Raw genomic sequence first — 21,770 nt, 5'->3', positions numbered from 1 at the left:
TAGATGTGTCCAAGATATGCCCCAATGAGATCTCTGTAGATTTTGCGATTTTTTTTTTTTGTTTAACATTTATTTTTGTTTTAATGTGATTCTTTTTATTATGTTAGGCATTCTCACTATTCAACTCAAATTCACTTCTTTTTTTAAGGTATATTTGTTGTGTATTTATTTGATGTGTTTGCCAATCAAGAAGAAGATAGAGAAAAATAGAATAAAAGTTTTATATATACATATAAAAAATAATAATGAAACGAGAAATCTCTGATAGGTTAAGGAAGGGAGATGAGAATGTCATCCCTATATTTGTATATCTTCAAATGTTGTAACTCATATTGGCAAATCTAGATATCTTTATTCCCTGTGTTTTAACCGGAGTTAGTATTAAACTTTTGTTTGGGAGTTTAGAGGTTAACGAGGTGGGAGTTAAAGGAGGTAATGAAAAAGAAAAAGAAGTGCTGAAAATGAAAGTTAAAAATTAATCTTGTTTGAGTGTTTATAGAAGGTAAACGAGAATTAAAAGTTTAACTTTATTTGAGGGTTCAAATATATAGGGAAATAAAAATTAAATTTACTCTGCAGAAATAAAAAAATTTAAATCAACTTTACATTACTTTCATTAACTCCTATTTTGGAAGTTAGAGTTGAAAAGTTCAAGGAAGTAACATTTAACTTCCACTAAAATTTTACTCTCTAGAAACAACTCCCAAATAAGGTTAATATGATTCAATCTTTAATTACTTTCATTTAACTCTATTAACTCCATCCCAAACAAGAGTTAAAGTATCAGGGTTAATAATCTTAAAAGAACGTCGATGTCATTGATTATTATTATTTTGACATTATCTTGTAGGTGCAAAGTAAAATGAGTAAATTATTCCCATAGCCACTGAAATGTATCCATTTTAATATTGTGATCACTGAACTTCATTTCTTAATAGTATAACTATTGAACTTTACATTTTTTAACATCGGTGACCACTCAACTTTAACTACCTCTTTAAAATTACCGTTAACGATCTCAAAATGAAAATATTGAAAAATTAAAGTTGTTCAGAACGACATTTATCATGAAACCACATTTTTTATTTTCCAAAATCACATTTTTTGGAGTTTTCCCTCTCCAAAAATTCAATCTCTCCCCTAACCAAATAACACTTAAATAATCTCAAAACGCAATTTCAAGAATTAAAGTTCCTTAAAATATCATTAACTCTTTAATTTTTTTTTATTTTGAGATCGTCAACGGCCATTTTAAGGTATTGAGTGGCCACCGGTATTAAAAAATGTAAAGTTCAGTAGCCATACTGTTAAGAATTGAAGTTCAATTACTAAAATGTTAAAATGAGTAAAGTTTAGTGACCATGGGTGTAATTTCCCCAAAGTAAAATTGTATGGAAAAGATAGTGGTTGAAAATTTGAGTTGGCATTTAGTGGTGCTAAGTTTTGGGCTCTGGTGTTAATCACAAGCCTTTCTGGTTAGAAAACAAAACATAATTTGATATTTGATATTCATTAACTTTTTTTATTAACAAAATAATAATTTGATTAAAAAATTAAAAAAATAACAGTGTTTTATATTTGTTGCCTAAATATTATGGAAAATATGAGAGATTAAGTAGATTTTTTTTTTTTTTTTATGAATCGTTTGAGTCAAAACATATATAAGTTTTATAAAAAAAAAAAATTACCATTTACAGCCGTTATAAGATTTTAACATTATTTTAATTAAAAATATTTTTATATATTACCTAAGTTTGTTATATTTTGAAAAAGAAAAACGAAGTTTACCGGTGATTTTTACTTGGTGAGTAACGGACCAAATTAACGGTTAGATCTAGTGTCTAGATTTAACTTTATCAGGTGAAAAGTACCGCAAAGATTAAACTGCTTGAATGCAAAAACAAATAGACATCGGAATCGAGCCCCGCACTTCAAGTTGACAGATTCAATGTGGCCTCAAGCGACGCGCCATGCGAGACACGTCCATCTGAGTGGGCTCTCATCATTTGCCAACAATGCATGCCAGTTTCCCTCTCCCCCGCTCCGTCTATCTTTCGCGTTTCTCACAAATTGGCTTAATACCTATGAAGCAGTGGCGGAGCCAGAGCTCAAGGTCCGGAGGGGCTCAATTGCATGAAGATTTTTTTTAATAACGACTTAAGGCTTTGATTCATAGTAGTCAAATCGAAATTTTCAAATTTTTGATAATATAAGGGTAAATTTGATCATAATTGGAAAAATTAAGATACAAAACAACTGAGATTCAATATGAAGTAAGGATAAGGTGCAAAAATACGCTAATGTTTACACCTAAGAATAATTTTACCTCTAACGTATAAAATGGTGCAATTTTACCCTTAATATAGAGGGAGATTTGAACACAAACCACTTGGATGTAGAGATACCTTTAATTATCACTACAACCAACTATGCAAACTTAGTTTTATGTTATATAATTACATTCTACATTATAAGTATTAATTTTAACTATTTTGGGGGCTTCTCGGGACTGAACCACTATTCGTCAAGGGTGTTCCGGAGGGTCGGAGGGTCGGGAGACCCTCCCTTACCCCCCCTAGATCCGCCCCTGCTATGAAGGCATATGGGGAATTAATCGGGGAAGCCCCATGAGGGCATATTAGGGACAGACACGGGTATTCCCGTCCCCGCCTGCATGGAACAAAACAATCCCATCCTCCCCACGGGAATTCTAATTGCGCTGTATGCAACCCTAAACCCAAGTGACGATGAAAAAGCAAATACCATTCATAGTTTAAGGAATCCAAATAGCACATACTCAGAAAAGGTAATATTTCATGAATATAGGCATTTTGTTTCAATCATATTCATACACATCTGCAGGAACATATCCACACAACTTTAAATGGTAAGATAGAAGATCTAACATTTCATACACATGGTCACTTTCAACATGAGATTTATCACCAGCTGCAAATTCATGAACACCACATTCAATCTCAATTGAACTAATACCTGGCTTCTTTTGTATACCAAGAGCTTTCATTCTCCTCCTAACTTTACTAGCTCCATCCCATCTTCCCTCACCTGCATATACATTTGAAAGCAACACAAAATTCGAGTCGTCAAAAGGATCCAAATGTGAAATATAGTTACTCAATCGTTCCGCTAATTCGATATCTCCATGAACACTGCAAGCAGCTAATAATGACCCCAAAACAACTTCGTTAGGCTTCATCGTCATGTTTTGTACTACACTGAATGCATCTTCCAATCGCCCTGCGCGGCTGTAAAGATCAACTAAGCATCCATAGTGTTCAATTCTAGGAGATATTTTGTGTTTTCTCTTCATGAGATCAAAATATCTGAGCCCTTCCTCTACGAAACCAGCGTGGCTACAAGCTGTGAGTGCTCCGGTGAAGCTGACTCCGTCCGGCTCAAATTCTTTCTGCATTAACTCAAAGTACTCTAAACATTGCTCTGCAAATCCATTGGAAGCAAAACTCACTATCATAGAATTCCATGAAACCAAAGTTCTTTTACTCATTTTGAGGAAAACTTGATGTGCTAACTCAATGCATCCACATCTAGAATACATATCAATCAATGAATTACTTACCCTAACATTGTTCCTAAAATCTTGCTTCAAAATGTACCGATGAATCCACATACCTAAACCAAGAGCACCTAAATTTGCACAGGCAGATATAACTACAATAATTGTCACATAATCAGGTTGTAATTTAGAAATCTGCATTTCTCTAAACAATTCTAATCCTTCCTCAAAATGCCCCTTTTTAACAAATCCATCAATAAACACAGTCCATGAAATCGCATCTCTCTTAGGCATTTCATCGAACAACTCAATTGCACATTCAATTTCCCCATTTCTCATGTATCCATCAACCATTGTGTTCCAAGATACTGAGTTTCTTACCTTTAGCGCATCGAAACACAATCTAGCTTTTTCTACCTGGCCGCACTTAGCGTACATGTCAACAAGCGCAGTACCTACCATCACATCCAAGATATCGAACCCTAGCTTTCGCGCATAAGCGTGAATTAAGGGGCCAAAAGATTCGCCGTCCGAGGGAAAAGCGGAGCAGGCTGAAAGAAGTGTTATGAGTGTGACGTGGTTCGGTTCGACGCCAGAGAGACGCATCTGGGTGAATTTTGAGGCGGCTTCCCGGAGTTGGCCTCGGCGGCAGTGGTGGGAAATGGAGGAAGTCCATGCTACAGTGAGGTCTAAAGGCTTGTTAGATTTGGGAATAGGATATAAGTTAGGATGGAGACTTCGATTTTGATTTTGACTTGGCTGTGGTGGCGGTGGTGGTGATTTGGTGCCGGCAAGTTGGAGGAGGTGGGTGGATGTGAGAGCGGGGGAAGACATCTGTTCAAATACTACCGTTAAAACCAACTTCTTTGTTTATTCTGCTTCTACTATGCTGACGTGGAAGAAAGGGTGTTAAATTAGTCCGTCTAGCTGGTAAACTATATGAGCTAAAGCTCGGTTCCAGTGGACTCGGCTCGAGCTTGGTCGGAAACATATGAAGACATGACGTAATAGTCAGATATATCTCTAATAATCTCTAATAAAACATATGAAGACGTGGCATAATAGTCAGATATATCTTTAATAATCTCTAATAATCTCTAATAAAACATATGAAGACATGACGTAATAGTCAGATATATCGATCTCGGTCCTCGACACTGAAAACCCATCGGGTCCGGACGCTCTGCTTCCGGATAAGAACGTCTATCTAATGGCCCCTGAGTTATTGGCCAACCCTGACCAAAAGGTAACCTATAAAAACCCCATCATAACCCCATAAATGTAACTGTTTCTTTCTCTAAGCACTCGTGCTTTCTCTCTCAATACTCCCATCTACTGACTTGCATCGGAGTGTTTTCAGAGGAAAGCTCAACAATCTCTATTATTTTTTAATTACTAATCTTTAATTTAAAATAAATTTATTTAATAAACATAAAAAAAAGTAATTAATCTGTTAACTAATCACAACTCAAGTAGCTCATAATAATAAAACACTTAGGGGAGATTTGGTTTGGGAGTTTCAGGAAATGGTAAGGGTAAGGGAAATGAGAGGTTTCATTCCTTTGTTGGTGTTTATTTTGCTAATTCAATGATTCCCTTTGCTTTTTTTAGTTTTGGGTTTACCTCTAACTCCTCTAACCCGTTCCCCACTCCCCCTAAGGTTTTCTATTCCATTTCCCCTCTCTTTCTAACTTAAACTTCTACACTCCTTATAAAATTCTACTTTACTCTCTATTTTATTTTTTTTATTTTTATTTTGGTCTCTATATTTTTTTTACATTTCTTTATCTTTGGATTAATTTCATTTTCGTTATATGTTTTTAATTTTTTTACTCAAAAAATATTTTTGACTAAATTTTACTTTTTTTTTTATTTTTGTTTAATCCTTATATTTATTTATTTATATTTTTTTATCACTAGATTAATTTCACTTTTGATCCTTATACTTATTTATTTTTACCTTTTTACCCTGAAAAATAATTTTGACCAAATTTTTTTCTTTTATCATATTATTCAGTTTTAATATTTATTTTTAATTATTTTAAAATAATTATTTTCTTTTTAAATATAATGTTTATGCATTTTCTTTGATAAATTTTATTTCAGTTTCCTCTATTTCATTATCTTTTGATTTTAATTCTTATATTTTATCAATAGAGGCACATGTATGTATAAAAATTGTTGTCAAAGATTTTCTTGGTGAAAAGGACAATAAAGATGCTTAAACTCTTTTCGGTGATGAAATATTATGCTTAGAAGACTATTGGCTTTTGTTTTTTGTTTTTTTTTTAATTTGTATGAACTTTGTTAAGTTTAAATTTTAACTTTTATGAACTTTATATTATTATCAATAACGGTAGCAAGTGAGTGACATTTTGGATTGTTTGGGATTATATATGAAGTTATTTCACGTTTTATGGAAACTATAGTAAAAGAGTTGAATTTTTTATTATTATATATGAAGTAAAAAAAAATAGTTTTGATTCCCTATTTGAACCAAACATCCACAAAGGGATTGGGGTGGAATTACATTCCTTTTCCTAAACATATCCAAACATATAGGGGTATGAATGCTTATTCATTTCCTTTCCTTTAGTTAATAGCTTATCTGTCTACCTGTTCTCTCTCTATTTAACATTTAATAGCTTGTCCGTATGCACGTTCTCTCTCTACTTGGTCATACACGATAATAGTATTAACAACTACTGTACATGCACAATCACGCTGATAGGTCATCTGCAAATCGTGAGTTTGTCTTCTTCAACTACCAATAGCAGCTAATAATTTTGGAATTCAGCCATCATATGTAATTGTTTTTTTTAATCTTTTAAACTCATTTAGAGTATTTTAGAGAGGATAATTTTTTTAAAATCTTTCATACTAATAGTATATGATGAATCTGGTTAAAACCTGTCAATGCTCGGTAAAAGTTCAGCTCGATCAAACTCGGTGCAGCCAAAACTCGATTCGAGAGGATTCAGCTCGAGACATTAACAAGTTAACAATATATAGAATCAAATAAATAAAATTGAAACTCCATATATGTTTAATATATAAAAAAAAATTGTTCGCAGATGCTTCAGAAAATAACAACACAAATACATAGTTTCAAGATTACATAACAAGCAGTTGCTATCAGAAAATAAAAGAGCTTCTCAATGGGGGAAAAAAAGAACTGAAATGAATTCTTCAACCTCTGTATTCAGAATATTACTATACATTGAACTTGATGCTACATCGAACTAAATTGGGAAAATTTGGGATAAGGTACCAAAATAAGCCTAAAGTTTTTGGGGCGTATCAATTTAAGCTCCACGTACAAAACAACACTAATGTAGTCTTAACGTTTACAAGAGTAGTAATTTAGGCCTCGATAACGAAACGTGACACGTCATTCATATGATTGCCAACAAGACATGGAAAGAGAAATCAGAACTTAATCGAGTAATATGAGTAATATGAATAATGCGTCACTTTTTGTTATCGAAGTCTAAATTAGTACTATTTTGTAAACGTTAAGCCTATATTGTACGTGTATCCTAAATTAATACTCTCCCAAAAACTTTAGAACTATTTTGGTATCTTATCTCTGAATAAACTACACAAGAATTCTCATTGTCTTTCAATGATTAGTACCATCCTTCATTATCATGCACGGATCCAGGGTAGCTAGGGGGTTTCAGCACCCACTAGTCGTCGAAACACTAAAAAAATATCAATTTAGCATCCACAAATGACAAGAGATCACCAAAAACAATGCTGTCGGTGAATTGTTGATCCGTCACCGACCATCACAAGAAGTAAAGGAGTCTGCAAAACCAGCTGGTCTTGCTGGAATACTATCTTTGCTATCACTCGAACTAGCATTACTAATCCCAGTGCTGTCTGAATTTTGCCAAACTTTTAGCATCTGGGGAAGTGGTAGACTGTAGTCAATGCCACCAACATCGTTTGATTCATCTTTAATAGGTTTCCATCTCTCAACGAGCAGGCCGAGCACACTCACCGCGTGCCCCATTTCTGGTCTATGGTTAGGGTCTCTTGCAGTGCAATGTCCAGCCAATTCAGCAACAATGGAAATGCTGTCAAAAGTCTCGTCATTTACTCCTAGAGTCGGGTCGACAGCAGCCATAAGCTTCTCTTTGCTCGACTTGATTCGCCAAAACCACTCTGCTAAGTACCGGCTTTCCTCAGAACGTTGCTCATCAAGGGCTGCTAATCCAGTTAGAAGTTCCATTAACACAACCCCGAAGCTGAACACATCAGATTTAGTTGTAATCTTTCCCATCACTGTGGAACATGAAAATGTAGGTAAAGTTAGTTGTCAAAGTGAGAATATCAGATGAATTGACATGTTAAGAAAACATGGAATCATGTTCAAGACTGACATGGGGTGTTAAGAAATGATTTACGATTCTGAGATCGAAGAACAATACACTCGAAACAATACACCAGATGACAGCTGAGAGATATTTGATATAACAAAATGTTCCATAAAGTAACTCAACATGAAATAAGTAACTCAACATGAAAATGCTTAGTAATATGTATGATTATGCAATTGATGTTCTATAATGCTCTTAACACAAGTTCTCGAAAGAAGATAGTTCGATTCGGTACAGCCAAGTAAATTAAGCAGTTCATAGAGATCAAATTGTTTCAGTAAAACAGAAAAGAAACCAGACAGAGTATAAATTACCAGCATATTCGGGTGCAAGGTATCCGAACGTTCCAGCAAGTCTAGTCACAATAGACCTCTCTCCATCAGGAGCAAGTTTGACCAAGCCAAAATCTGAAATCTTGGCATGAAAAACATCATCTAGAAGAATGTTTGCAGATTTGAGATCTCGGTGAATAAAGGTTTCCCGGGCCATACTATGAAGATACTCCATCCCTCTGGCTACATCCAGTGCAATGATCAGCCTTCTTGTCCAAGACATAGGCTCTAAATCCAGTTTTTTCCACTCAAAAAGATGTTTGTTTAGAGAACCCTGAGGCATATACTCGTAAACAAGAAGTCTTTCATTGCCTTCGATAGCATAACCGAGCAACGAAACCAGATGTCTGTGCCGGACCTTAGAAAGAACAGCTATTTCAGCTTGAAATTCATCCAAAGCTTTAGAGCTTGTAACCCCAGAATCCATTCTCTTAACTGCTATTTTGGTCCCATCGTCTAGTTCACCCTTGTAGACAGTGCCAAATCCACCATGACCAAGTTTATTTTCTGAGGCGAAATTCTTAGTCACCTTGCGAAGAACTTGAACAGATATGATCAGGTTTCGACTCTCAATTAAGTGAGAGTTTTCCATCATACTGGTACTATTACTTGAAGAACTAGTGGCTGTTTTAGCGGACAAGCTCCCAATTGCAATCTTAACAACTTTTTCTGAATCAAATGGATCTCTGGGGTGAACTACAATGGAACTAGGTGGCTCTGGCATATCTTTTCTCTTCCTACTGTATATAGCTAGAGCAATCACTGCAAGAATAATTACTGATCCGACAATAATGCCGATCACAATTATTAGTTTGTTTTTCCCAGATTTTTTGGATAGGGATGGATACGGGACAGGAGTCACAGGATCAGAAGAATTTCTTTTTGAGCTTACATTTGGAGAAGGTGGAGCAGTGAGTGGTGGTGGTGATTGTGTAATACCAGATGGAGGGCTGTTTGGAGGAGAGACAGGGGAAGGAGGTGTCTGGCTCGGATTACTAACTAAAAGAGGATTTCCATCTATAACGAGTTTCATACTTTTCTGGAATTTGGGTAATGGAGGACTAAGATTGTTGCCACTAATATCTAACAATGTCAAAGATTTCAAGTCAGTTAAATTCTTAGGAATGCTTCCACTTATAGAGTTTCTGCTAAGGATGATTTTAGTCAGTGAATCTAACTTGGCAATTGAAGGACTAAGAGTACCGGTAAGATTACGTCTAGGCAAACTAATGATAGAAACTTTAGATTTGGAATCACAATTCAATCCCACCCATGGCCCTTGACAGGGATCATTACCAGACCATTGAGAAACAACATTTAATGGATAATTCAAACCACCAAGAAAATCAATAAGTGCATAAACCTCTGAGGCACATGAAACTCCAGGTTTAGATTGGCAAAATAAGTTGGAATCATAAGAAAACTTACCAGCCTTAGACATTGGAATTGAACCCATAAACAGATTGTTATTCAAATCCAAACTATTGAGCTCCATATCAGCCAATGCCTGAGGAATCAAACCAACAAGTTTATTACCATTAAGATCAAGCTCTTTCAACAAAGACAGATCTCCAATGTTCTCCGGGATAATCCCGGTGAATGAGTTCCCTTGAAGCCATACTTGCCTCAATGATGTCATTTTTGCAATCACATCAATAGTACCAGTAAGACCACCTCCTTCTTGGTTATTCAACCACAAAACTGTCACCGAAGACTGCTCAAAACTAGCAGGAATCTCACCTGAAAGTCTGTTATACGAAAGGCGTAGAGCATTTAGAGATGAAAGACTGCCGAGAAAATCAGGCAATGGACCAATTAAATTGCAGCCTGAGCAAGATAGATTTGTCAACTGAACAGAATTTGCTAAATCATTTGGAAGAGACCAACCAGTAGTCTTATTGAGAGGATTCTCATCTAGGGCTAGAACACGAATGCTACTAAGTCCATAAAAGAAATCCGATGGGATAGTATCAAACTGATTGAAATCCAAAAATGCAAACTCTAACTCAGATAATCCTTTGAACGAGGGCAATTTACCATAGAAACCATTGTTCTGAAAGCCTAAATTGTAAAGCTTAGAGAGCTGATTGAAATTAGGAGGGAGAGAACCCTTAAGCCCCAATTTCTGTACCTGAATTTGAGTAATCCGAGCATTAGAACAGAACACATGAGGCCATGAAGGAGGACCACATGGATCATTACCAGTAGACGGCCATTTGAGAAGCTCAGAGTTATCTAATCCATCCTTGAAATCCATAAGAACCTTGAAATCATTGGGATCTGTAACACTAGAAGCCAATCTGATCAAACACAACAAAAATACTCCGCAAAACTCAAAATTATCAGCCATGAATCAAAATCAAGGAACAATGCGCCTCCAAAATCCTACAAAAACAACTCACATACTAAACACAAGCAGAAAGATACAAAAACAGCTACATTGAGATGCTTTTCATCTGTATTTTTCGAGAAACTCAACTAAATTTTCATGGCGATGATGATGATAATTGTGTAGGAGTGGTCTTTTTCCATCTCATAAATGGTGTCGGTGTGAGTTTTTCAGTTGATTCATGGATTCATCATCGATTGCTGAATTGACTATAGTGCCCTTTCGGTGGACAGTGACACTTGTTCAAAGGAGATACTTGTCTGGACTGGACGACTGTATCTTCCGCTAATTGCTAAAGGAAGTAATAGTATTTTATTTTATTTTTTAAATTAGTATTAAAAAATCAAACCCCAAAAAAGCAATCACAGGGAGTCAGAGAAATAATAAAGAAATATGATTACAAATTATTTTGTCGTGAACGGGGATTTCTTGGGATTGGAAGAGACATAAATTCTTAAGTAACACGTGTTTTTTTCTTATTGGAAGAAAAAATCAAATTGTTCCCTGTAAGTATTTTTTAATGAACAAAAAAACAATGTTAGTACGGTGTTTTCTATGGTTACTTTGTTTTTGACAAAGTAAATCTTACTTTCTCTTTTTCACCATTGAATGATGGGGTGTAAAATTCATCCAATGGTAAAAACACACAAAATAAAACTTACTTTGTAAAAAACAAAGTAAGCATAGCATCTACCATGTTATTACATCAACTCGATATATCCTAAATTATTTTTCAAATCATTTTTTTTTGTCAAAAACAAAATAATCTTAATTTTTTTCAATTTTAATATTTCAATATGCATTAAATTTTAATCTTTATGGATGTGTTTTTTACTATTCTAAAACTTATTTTCCAACTATGACATTAGAGCAGTAGTAAATACAGGATTATTCGGTTGGGAGCCGATTTTACATGTGGTGTGTAATTTTTTTTTTAACTAAATCAATCTTGTTCAATTTTTTTTTTTTTTTTTGATATATATACGTGTTATAATCTGAATGGTTAAGAACCAATTTTTAAGTACCAGTGTAAAACTTCTCAAAATTAAGATATATTGGCCTAATAGTCTCAAAAAATTTAGAATTTTGGATTTAGAGAGTGTTTAACAGGACCTGTGTCTAGGGCTGGACACGGATCTTGAGAAATTGGATTGGACCGAATATCCGAATAAAAAGATCCAGAATTGGACTCAATTGTTGAATTTTTTCAAATAATTGGACCAAACTGGACCGAAATTATCCAAAACTGGACTGATAACCGAATTGGATTGGACTGGACCGAACTAGATTGAAAGAACTGAAGATTTATCATATTAAATTTATATTTTATATGAAGTTTTATTTTTTCCTATTTAGTGAAGTGTTGTTTTTCCTATTTTTATTTAAGGTATGTTGTATTTTCTATTCTTATTTAAGGTAGGTTAGAATTATTAAGGTGATTTAAGGGAGGTTATATTTTCTATTCTTATTTATGGTATGTTAAAATTATTAGAGAGATGATTTGTTAGGCAAACTGTACTTTCCTTGTCTCATTTCCTATTTAAGAGAATCAGTCGGTACTAATTGATTGTGCAATTGGTTAATAATTGTTTTTTCTTCTATATTCTTCTCTCTATTCTCTATATTCTCATTCTTTTTTCTTCCTATTCTAAAATTCTAGTTCATGAGAATCCCAGTTCACCAGAATCCTAGTTCTTACATCATTTCCTCAATTTCCTTTCTAAAGTGAAGTCTAATTGTTTACAATTTCAATTTCAGGTATTGTTTCTTGTTGAGCGATTTCCGCAAGTGCACGGTTTCACTTGTAGTAATAAAAAGATATCGATTCCACAGGGAACGTTTTGATAAATAAAAACTTATAATTTTGATTAAATTCGTTTTCTCGATGTTAATAGAAAAATCGTTAAATGGTTTAAAAGATATGGATTTTGATTCTAATTTTGCCAATAGTTTAGATTACAACTTATAGAAATTATGTTTAGATTAAACTTAATATCCAAGGTTTATATACTAAGTAAGAACACAACTTATAACTTTGATTTGTTTATATAGATGTAACAATTTATCAAGGGATAAGGTACCAAAATAGGCCTAAGGTTTTTGGGGAAGTATCAATTTAGGCTCAACGTTCAAAATAGCACCAATATAGGTTTAACGTTTATAACATAACATAATATCAATTTAGGCTTAACGTTTACAATATAGCATCAATTTAGACCTCACGTACAAAATAGCACCAATATAGGCTTAACGTTTACAAAATAATACGAATTTAAGCTTAACGTTTACAAAATATATCCAATTTAAGCTAAACATCACAATTAAATTAACCATATTATATTATTTTTCTATTAACTTTATATGTTATATTTTTATTTAGTTCTATTTTCTTATTTATTATAATACGATTAATTAGTATTTTTGTCCATTAAGATCTTATATTTGTTTTTCATCAATGATTTTATGACTACTAAATTTCATTGCTCATGTAATATATGCAAACTAAAAGTAATTGAATATCCAAATATTTGAATATTGTGGATATTCAATTACTTTTAGTTTGCATATATTACATGAGCAATGAAATTTAGTAGTCATGGAATGGTTGATGAAAAACAAATACAAGGTCTTAATGGACAAGAATATTAATTAATTGTATTATAATAAATAAGAAAATAGAACTAAATAAGAAGATAACATATAAAGTTAATAGGGAAAGAATGGTTAATTTAATTGTGACGTTTAGCTTAAATTGTATATATTTTGTAAACGTTAAGCTTAAATTCGTATTATTTTGTAAACGTTAAGCCTATATTGGTACTATTTTGTACGTGAAGCCTAAATTGATGCTATATTGTAAACGTTAAGCCTATATTGGTGCTATTTTGAACGTTGAGCCTAAATTGGTACTTCCCCAAAAACCTTAGGCCTATTTTGGTACCTTATCCCATTTATCAATTAATTCAATTTAATAGGCATTGAACTGTAATCAATCTTTCCTATTCGGCCTAAGACTGAAAACCTTAATCAAATTCGAAATCTAAACCGATTATTTGGTATTCCCGCAATGATCAAATATAAACCCGAATTTGCTTAAGTGTTCAACAAAGTTTTCATGGAAAATATTAGATTTGTTTATAAACGTTTTTATGAAAACACCAGTTAAATTACTTAAGAATATCACTTAGATCAAACTCAAAATAACAATAGTAAAGATAGAATTGTATTGAAAAGATATTTCATTAGTTTGATTTGAAACGTCATAAGTTAACAGAGAAGAAGAAGCTTGGATAGCATTTTAACTAACTGAGTTCCGGGCTGTCAATCCTTTCCTCAACTTCGTAGGTTTGTCAGACCCTGGGGTGCCTCCTACACTGGTTCCTCTCGCTGAATCCTCAAAATAGCACCTATTCGGTCAAACTACAGAGCATAAACTCGTCTTCGAATAAAACTCTAACGTAAACTATAGATCTATATCTTGTATCTAACTATTTGTACAACTTGTATAACAAGTATGCTTTTAACAAAATTAAACTAAAATCTCTAACTCCTTGAACGCTGAAATGTCTCCTCTATTTATAATTGTTCAAGAGGTGTATTGAAGGAACGTGTCTATTGGTGAAGAGTCGTCTCTATCCGGATGAAAGGATGCGTCATTTGGAAATTAAAACATGTAAAATGTGTTTTAACATCTTGCTGTTTCTGTAGAGATTGTGAGAACCTCTGTCGCGGCTTTAGGAGTAAGGAGAGCTGGTTGAATTTCGCATTTCTGGTGCTTTAGAATGCGCGTCGCGATCGAAATTTCCAGAATCTCGATTGCGATAGAGACTTTGTAAAGCTTCCTTAGTTTGATTGCTGAATCTCTAGCACGACCTCTGAATCTCGTACGCGTCTTTCACTGAAAACTTGATTTCTTACTCGTTTTTGCTCCGTTTTAGCTTCTATTTGGATTTTTCCAAATAATTTAGCACCTTGCATAATAGTAACAAATACCAACGTAAAATCCTTCCAAAAGAATATAATCAACATATTTTTCATACGAAATAGACATAATTATGCATGCTATTTTAGGTATATTTTGGACTTATCATTTCTCCTACTATTTCTTTTGGTTGTTGGTTAAATCCTAAAATTTATGTACATATGACAATCAAAATAGATCAATTAATTTGGTAGTGTTTGACTTTAGTCAAATTTTGATTTTTGTTATTGAATTTTAACTCGTTAGAATCTGGTCAAGTTTTTTTTTTTGCTACTATATTTTAATTTGTTGCTGTTTAGTTTAAGTTGTGCATTTCTTAAGATTTTCCTGTGTTAAGATATTAAAATTGTTAATCTTGAAACTAAGTTACTCATTTGTTCTTTAGCAATTCGGTTCACCAATTACTTTTTTTAGGTTGAAATTAATATTTGGTATTATAAACACATGTTATTTATTTTTTGATTAAGAATTTTATATATTTATTATCTTGTAAATTATGTTTTTATTTTATTTTTGGTATATGTATTTTATTATTTAACTCATCAAATAACTGTACTGGATTGGACCAGACCGAATCCCCGAATCTCCGAATTGGACCGGACCGAAATTTTCAATCCAATCCTGGAGATTCTTGAATCCTCGAACTGGACCGAACTGTGCCCAGTCATGTGCCAATTTTGAGGTGCTAATTCAACACCCGATCTAAATTTTTTGGAGACATGATGGCCCGGAACTACCACAATCTCAAATTTTGTGGAAACAGGAGGGCCGAAACTACTCATGGTCATGGTGGTTCCGACGGCCGGAGGGACCCGGACCTGTATCCACCCCTACATAAGAGAGAGAATTTTTTTTTAGTTTACCAATGTAATTTGTTAATTTGATTTTATATTAATTATATTTCTTAATTTGTGTAAGATACCATAGACTAACTTATATAAGGGAATGAAGTGAGTACTCAATATTCTTTTTCAAACTAAATATATCATTTTTCAGTTTAACTTGTTTAAAAAGCTTGTTTGATCCTTTGAATTTTCAAATTGTTTCAATAACTCTCTCAATTTGTATAAAATATCCAGATAGCCCCTTCAACTTGCGTAAAATGTAATCAATTAAACACTCGGTTGTAAGAAAAAATAAGTAATATACATAAGGTTTGTTTAAGTAAACTGGTTAAGGTCGGGGTATGTGGTTCTAATATTAGAGAATACAAGTTTTATAGTTGAACAAGTAATATCTTCCATTTTAATATGTTTTAGTCTATATGAATTATGTAATAACATTCTTTTTTTTTTTAAGGAAATGTAATAACATTCTAAAATGCGTGCAACACATTTTCCGCATGCAGCTTACTTTTTTTACAACTGAATGATTAATTGATTATATTTTAAGCAAGTTGAGGGGTATCTGAATATTTCATGCAAATTAAGGAGGGTATTGGGACACTTTTAAAATTCAGGGGCAATCAATTTTTTTGGACAACTGCTGGGAGCAAATGATGTATTAAGCCTTTTTCTTATGTGTTCTAAAGTTTTTCATCAAACCAATAAATAGGAATAAGGTGAATTTTTTTTTACCGTCGGGAGCAATTTTATCCCTAACATCTAAAATGATGCAATTTTCTTCATAACGTTGACATCCAAGATTAATTTTATCACTAAGGTTGGTAAGTTGGATCAATTTCAGCCATCATTAGAAAATATAGATATTTTTGTTCTTTATTCTGCACCAGTTACATATCCGTTGGTTAAAAAAAAATTTCACAATTTTTTTTGTGATTTAGTAATAGAATTGGAAATTAATTTTTTTTAAATTCGACGAAATATTTAGATTTTTTTGTCCAACTTGTACAAAATACAATATAATTTTTTCACGTCTATTAATGTGATTTTGATCTGTTTCTAATGAGTAATAAAATGACGCAAATATAAAATGTAGATGACAAGATTCGTGACTGAGAAGACAATTTGATTATTAGGTTTTGTATGCACTTAATTTTAAGTGTTGGAACTATTAAATTATGTATGTGTTTGATAAATATTAAAAATAGGTATTGAATATAAAAAATATTAGTTTATAATGTTTTACTTCAAATTTTAAGTTAAATATTTCAACTTATCAAAATAAATACATAATTTAAATGATTGAAAAATAACAGTTAGTAAATACAGTTAAATTAAATTAAGTATTTAATAGTTTAATTTAAATTATTAAATTGGTTATCAAAACGGCACCTTAGGCCTTGTTTAATAAGCCACTTAATGACTTAAATTAAAATATTAAGTACTTATTTAATTTAAATGTGTTTAATAACAATTATTTATCCACCACTTAAATTAATAAATTAAGTTAAAAATCACTTATTTTGATAAGTCAAAATATTTAACTTAACATTTTAAGTTAAACATTATCGACTAATATTTTTATAATAATTATATCACTCAATATTTTCAGCACTTATAATATTCAGTACTTATTTTTTCAGCACTTAATTTTCAGTTTTATCAAACACCTCCTTAGTTAGACTCACTACAAAAAAAAGTCATTTACCGACGCAATTTTTCTACTGTACCGACGGTTAAAACCGTCAGTACAAGTAGTACCGACGGTTTTTGTAACCGTCGGAAAAGTGTTGTTATTGCAGCTGTTGCTACTTTACCGACGGTTTTATGAAGGCGTCGGGGTAAGGTTTTTCAATAGGGGCACTTTCCTATCCGCGGTTTAAACCGCCCCTAGCATCTGTTTCCAATTAAAAAAATACCGACCGAAATTCAGTCGGTAATCCGTCGCTAAAATTTTATTAGCAACATATAAATTTACCGACGAAATTTCTATCTAAATTCATGATCAAATAATTTTGGGATTGCAGCCTCAATCTGAGGAAGCAAACACCTTATTACAATTTACATCGTGTCAATAACAAAATATACCAGTGATATCAACCTCATCTTGGCATCAGAATTGTCAAAATTAAAACTAAATAAAACTAAAATTAACTAAATCTGAAGTAAGCAAAGTGACCAATTTTGATGATATGTTGAAAAATATCACCAACATAATCAGAATCAGAATCAATCTCAGATTTTTGTTGACTACGAGTAACTTTCCACCATGTTCCTGAAATTGTTAACCCCAAATAAACTATCAACTTTGTCAATCGACAACAGATTAAATAAAAATTACTTACAAAGTGGGTTCCTCAAGTAGAAGCAGCAGGCTCCATCTTTCTAGCAATGTAAAATGGCAAAAGGCAAACTGAAACAATTTGGGATAAAACGGAAAACATATCAGAACAAGGTGACTATGAAATGTGAGATCAACACATGTAAAGAATAAAATTAGCAATTTATTAAAATAGAGCCAAGAGAAAAAAATAGGAAAAACAAGCAGGAACTGATAGTTAACAATAGAAATGAATCAAGATAATTGCTTATGAACTATTTACAACTTTGATTTGTCTGTTCTCAACCCCACGTTTCTTGATTAACTCAATAGTTGCAACTATCGTACCACCTGCAATCAAACAAAAAGGGCTTAAAATCAACAGCTACATGAAATGAAACTCTCATTGGATAACACTTTTCCAATTAAATATTACAGCCCCACATAGATAGCACCAGAAGAAAAGAAAAAACAGAACTGCTCTAAAGGTGCAAGCTCATGGCAATTAGAGTCCCATATATGCACAACAACAACACCAACAACAACAAGAGCTGCAGTTATACAACTGAAACCACTTCAGGAATATGCTAACCAATCAAGAACAGGGCGAAACCAAAGGAAAAAATCTAGATGGTGAAATTAGAGAGTTAATTGTGTTGTAGATGACCACTCAAGGTAAGTCTATAATAATTTTTGTAGATAGTAGGGCTATTCATGAGTTAATTTTGAAGTTAGTGGAGCTCTCGTCATACTAGCAAAATGGTATTCAACCATTTTATGATGGGGAACATGTGTTGATTGAATGAACATAAATTGGGACCCATATGCACTACATGCATATCCAGGTGGGAGCTCTACTCTTAATGACATGTTTCAAGACAACCCAACCCAAAACTTCATTTGAGAGACTAACACCTAGAATGCTTCTAAAAACATGATTAGAATGACACATAATTCAAAATATTTTTGTCTCTTTCATTTCGGGTCTGAAGTCTGACAGTCATAAGCCAATCTAATTGGAAATAAGAGCAGCAAGTTCAACTCTGCTAGTAACATGTATAATATCAAAGTGAGACTTTAACATGGTATCATTCCACAGAATATGTATATTTTCTGTAAAACAACAAGCTAAACAGGTTGAATGATGAGGTAACATGTTCATAATCAGTGAAGATGTTCACTATCAACAACAACAATGAAAGATATAATAAACTGAAGCGAAAAGCAGAGTGAGAGCAAACAGCATACCAAGTGTAGCCATAATAGCTGGAAAGACGATTATGCCCACTGGTTGAACCCTCAATTTTCCAATAGGGTATTTGTAAATATTTATGTTTTTCATAGAAACATGAGTGAACCAAAGTATACCACCAGCCATTAGATCAAGTAAAGAATCTAAAGTCGATGCAGCAATAGCTATTGATCCACTCTTTACTGTAGCATATATCTGCACATTGACCAAAATTATCTCTATTCATTCAGCCCCAAAGAGTAACTTATTTGAATGTTAATTTCCTAATGTTATCTATCTAAAAAGAAATCAGAAGAGAAGCAGAGTTTGACGTTACCTTAAACGCCAAGAGTAAAACATTAGCGTAGTTGGAGATTTTCATGGCCATTTCAGCTTGTTTCTGCGAAGCCAAGTTGAATATTTTAGTGAAGCCAAGTTGACAATAATGCAGCCAATAAAATGCACAACATATAGTGAAGCCACCATAACTATCAGAATATCTACTCGATAGGGCCATCCTTTACCTCTATCATTACTCATCCTGTACTCTTAATTCAAAAGTAAACAACTAAAAGGGTGAAATGGTATCCTTAGAAACTTCCATAACTATTTCAGCGAAAGATCCATTTTAGTTGATTCAAAGACTCTAATCAAAACAAAGATTACTAAGAAAGGGCGAAACAGATAATAGGATTTATTAAACAACTGCAAGAAATTAAATCTATGCAAGTTCTTATTAGATATACACAAGCCAATAGATCGAATCAGCTAAATTAAGATCAGATACTTCAGGTCTTAACATGTACATGAAAAATGAAAATAAAACAAGAGCATGTAGTAAGAAGAAGAATAACAAAAAGTTTGGAGTTCAAACAACTAGAAAAATGGATTTGATTATCATCCTCCCTGCAGTCGATTCAATTCAGGGGAAAAAATAGGTCACTCAATCCACTCTGACAATAGCAAGAGACTGAGACAGGTTTCAACAATGAAATTAGTTACCTCCATAACATCCCATAGTCTATCAATAGATTTTCAAGTCTGCACTAGTACCTCATTTACTATTAATATAGAAAAGCTACTACGTACCTTGATTGCCCTTTGTCTCTTTGGGATCCTTCTTTTCCTTTGAAATCCCAAAAACATCATGACAGATATCCTTCATGGAGGTAGAGACTGTGCGAGCACAACATATTCCCCCCTGTTAGTTCTAACTAAAAGGGAAGGAAATGCATAAGTTTGAATAAAGAGATTTTCGTACACTTTTGAATTCAGATTCAGATGTGCCACAAATTTCAATCAGCTTGACCTTGTCTATCTTTAGCTGTGTACAAGAAAACGTCAACCACATAAGCCTAAAACGCAAAAAGTAGTTTCATTTTTCTTAATTCAATCATCAGCTATTAGAATTATTTACTAACCTTATGTCTCTTTGAACATATATAGAAAGAAACAGCAGTAAACACAGGCTGGGTGAAGTCTGCAACAAACCTCCTTTTCACTTCAACAGGTCATTCTACGCAAGCACATATGAAAATATAGCTAATTTATACCAGATGGGAAATTTCAGGATCTACTAAGGCATTTTTACGAACACAAAAGAGGCATAAATTAGAATCTAACATTGCATACGGTCAAATGTAAACATATGCCCTGTTCAAAGTAAACTATGGCATGTCATATTCTTCACCATAAAAGATAATCAACCCAGTAACAGGATAACTTGGAGAACAAATTGCTTGGTACATGAAATGAAAATCAAGAAAAGAAGTCATAAATAGTTCACTCGTTATGCATGAATCATCCAAATTAGTACAAATTAGTGCATGAAAAGAAGTCATAAATAGTTCACCGGTGGCCTATGCCAATTCATGGCACACAAGTTCATTTTATTTGTGCATTAGGAAACAAAATAAACAATTGAATTTCCAATTGATAAAATAAAACCCGCTCTAGGGAGCCAAAGGATATGATATCAAAAGCTTCATTCAAGTCTATAGGATGAAATGAAATGATTAGAACCATAAAATATACTGAGAGGTAATTAGAAAATGTACTTGGAAGTTAAGGATATTTTCTTGTCCCCAGTATTTCAATGCAGCCAAGTCAATAGGCATGTGCAGCAGCTTCTTCATCATCATATGCCCCTATAACAAACCCAGTTTCAATATACCACAAAATTCTAAATCAATAAAAATTCAAAGTCAAAACAAAATTAAATATTCGAATCTTGCACCAAGTAAAATGCTATCCTCCTTTTCGAATATTGAGTAAGAAGCGCCCAACAGATCTTCCCGAACTACATACAGAACCTACCAAATTAACAGGGGAGATAAGAACAATGGGCTAAAAACACCATTAAAAGAAGCAAATTAGACCTTCATCACAAAACTGAAATGTCAGAACTTGTTCACATATATAATTAAGAGTAATACCTTTCGATTGGCAGTTCCGAAATTGGTACAAGGTGTATGAGAGATCGATAGAAGTATCTCCCAATATATCAGAGTCAAACATGAGTGAGTGAAGTGTTAAAATGCCCCCAAAAAGATTGAGAAGAAGCCGAGGCACACAATTTTTGCGACTCCCTTCAATTTCAACTCCTCTACTTTCTCAATGAACCCAGGAACATGATTCAAGCTAACATACAAGCCAATTACATCAATTAAAATCCCCTAATTCGACAAATCTCAATATAAAGATCGTAATGCCTGATGGAGAACACGAAGAATTTCTCATACCTGCAAGTTGGGG

General features: G+C 33.2%; 3 protein-coding genes across 6 annotated transcripts; all 3 read right to left on the bottom strand.

Moving 5' to 3' along the window:
• Positions 1–2,800: 2,800 nt before the first annotated feature.
• Positions 2,801–4,457, bottom strand: LOC136221702 (pentatricopeptide repeat-containing protein At1g05750, chloroplastic). Its single transcript, XM_066009130.1, has one exon. It carries the CDS (start codon positions 4,367–4,369, stop codon positions 2,837–2,839), a length of 1,533 nt encoding a protein of 510 aa, XP_065865202.1. The 5' UTR covers positions 4,370–4,457; the 3' UTR covers positions 2,801–2,836.
• Positions 4,458–6,694: 2,237 nt separating this feature from the next.
• On the bottom strand, positions 6,695–10,918 carry LOC136224325 (receptor-like kinase TMK3). Its single transcript, XM_066012635.1, has 2 exons — positions 8,235–10,918; positions 6,695–7,825 (listed from the first exon to the last, which is right to left on the bottom strand). The coding sequence occupies exons 1-2, from the start codon at positions 10,600–10,602 to the stop codon at positions 7,317–7,319; spliced, it is 2,877 nt and encodes a 958-aa protein (XP_065868707.1). The 5' UTR covers positions 10,603–10,918; the 3' UTR covers positions 6,695–7,316.
• Positions 10,919–17,540: 6,622 nt separating this feature from the next.
• LOC136224326 (metal tolerance protein 4-like) lies at positions 17,541–21,552 on the bottom strand. Of its 4 annotated transcripts, none has more exons than XM_066012637.1 (11): positions 21,452–21,552; positions 21,253–21,328; positions 21,074–21,163; positions 20,438–20,532; positions 20,278–20,340; positions 20,106–20,192; positions 19,354–19,416; positions 19,034–19,232; positions 18,069–18,136; positions 17,811–17,878; positions 17,541–17,740 (listed from the first exon to the last, which is right to left on the bottom strand). In XM_066012637.1, exons 6-11 carry the CDS (start codon positions 20,163–20,165, stop codon positions 17,716–17,718), a joined length of 483 nt encoding a protein of 160 aa, XP_065868709.1. In that variant the 5' UTR covers positions 20,166–20,192; positions 20,278–20,340; positions 20,438–20,532; positions 21,074–21,163; positions 21,253–21,328; positions 21,452–21,552; the 3' UTR covers positions 17,541–17,715. The 4 variants fall into 4 exon arrangements, with proteins under 4 accessions (XP_065868709.1, XP_065868711.1, XP_065868710.1 ...); XM_066012639.1 differs by having other exon boundaries at positions 17,541–17,725; XM_066012638.1 differs by having other exon boundaries at positions 18,072–18,136.
• Between the last annotated feature and the right edge of the window lie 218 nt (positions 21,553–21,770).

Source organism: Euphorbia lathyris, chromosome 3, assembly GCF_963576675.1.
Source record: "Euphorbia lathyris chromosome 3, ddEupLath1.1, whole genome shotgun sequence".
NCBI classification, from domain to species: Eukaryota; Viridiplantae; Streptophyta; class Magnoliopsida; order Malpighiales; family Euphorbiaceae; genus Euphorbia; species Euphorbia lathyris.
This window is presented reverse-complemented; position numbering and strand designations above follow the sequence as displayed.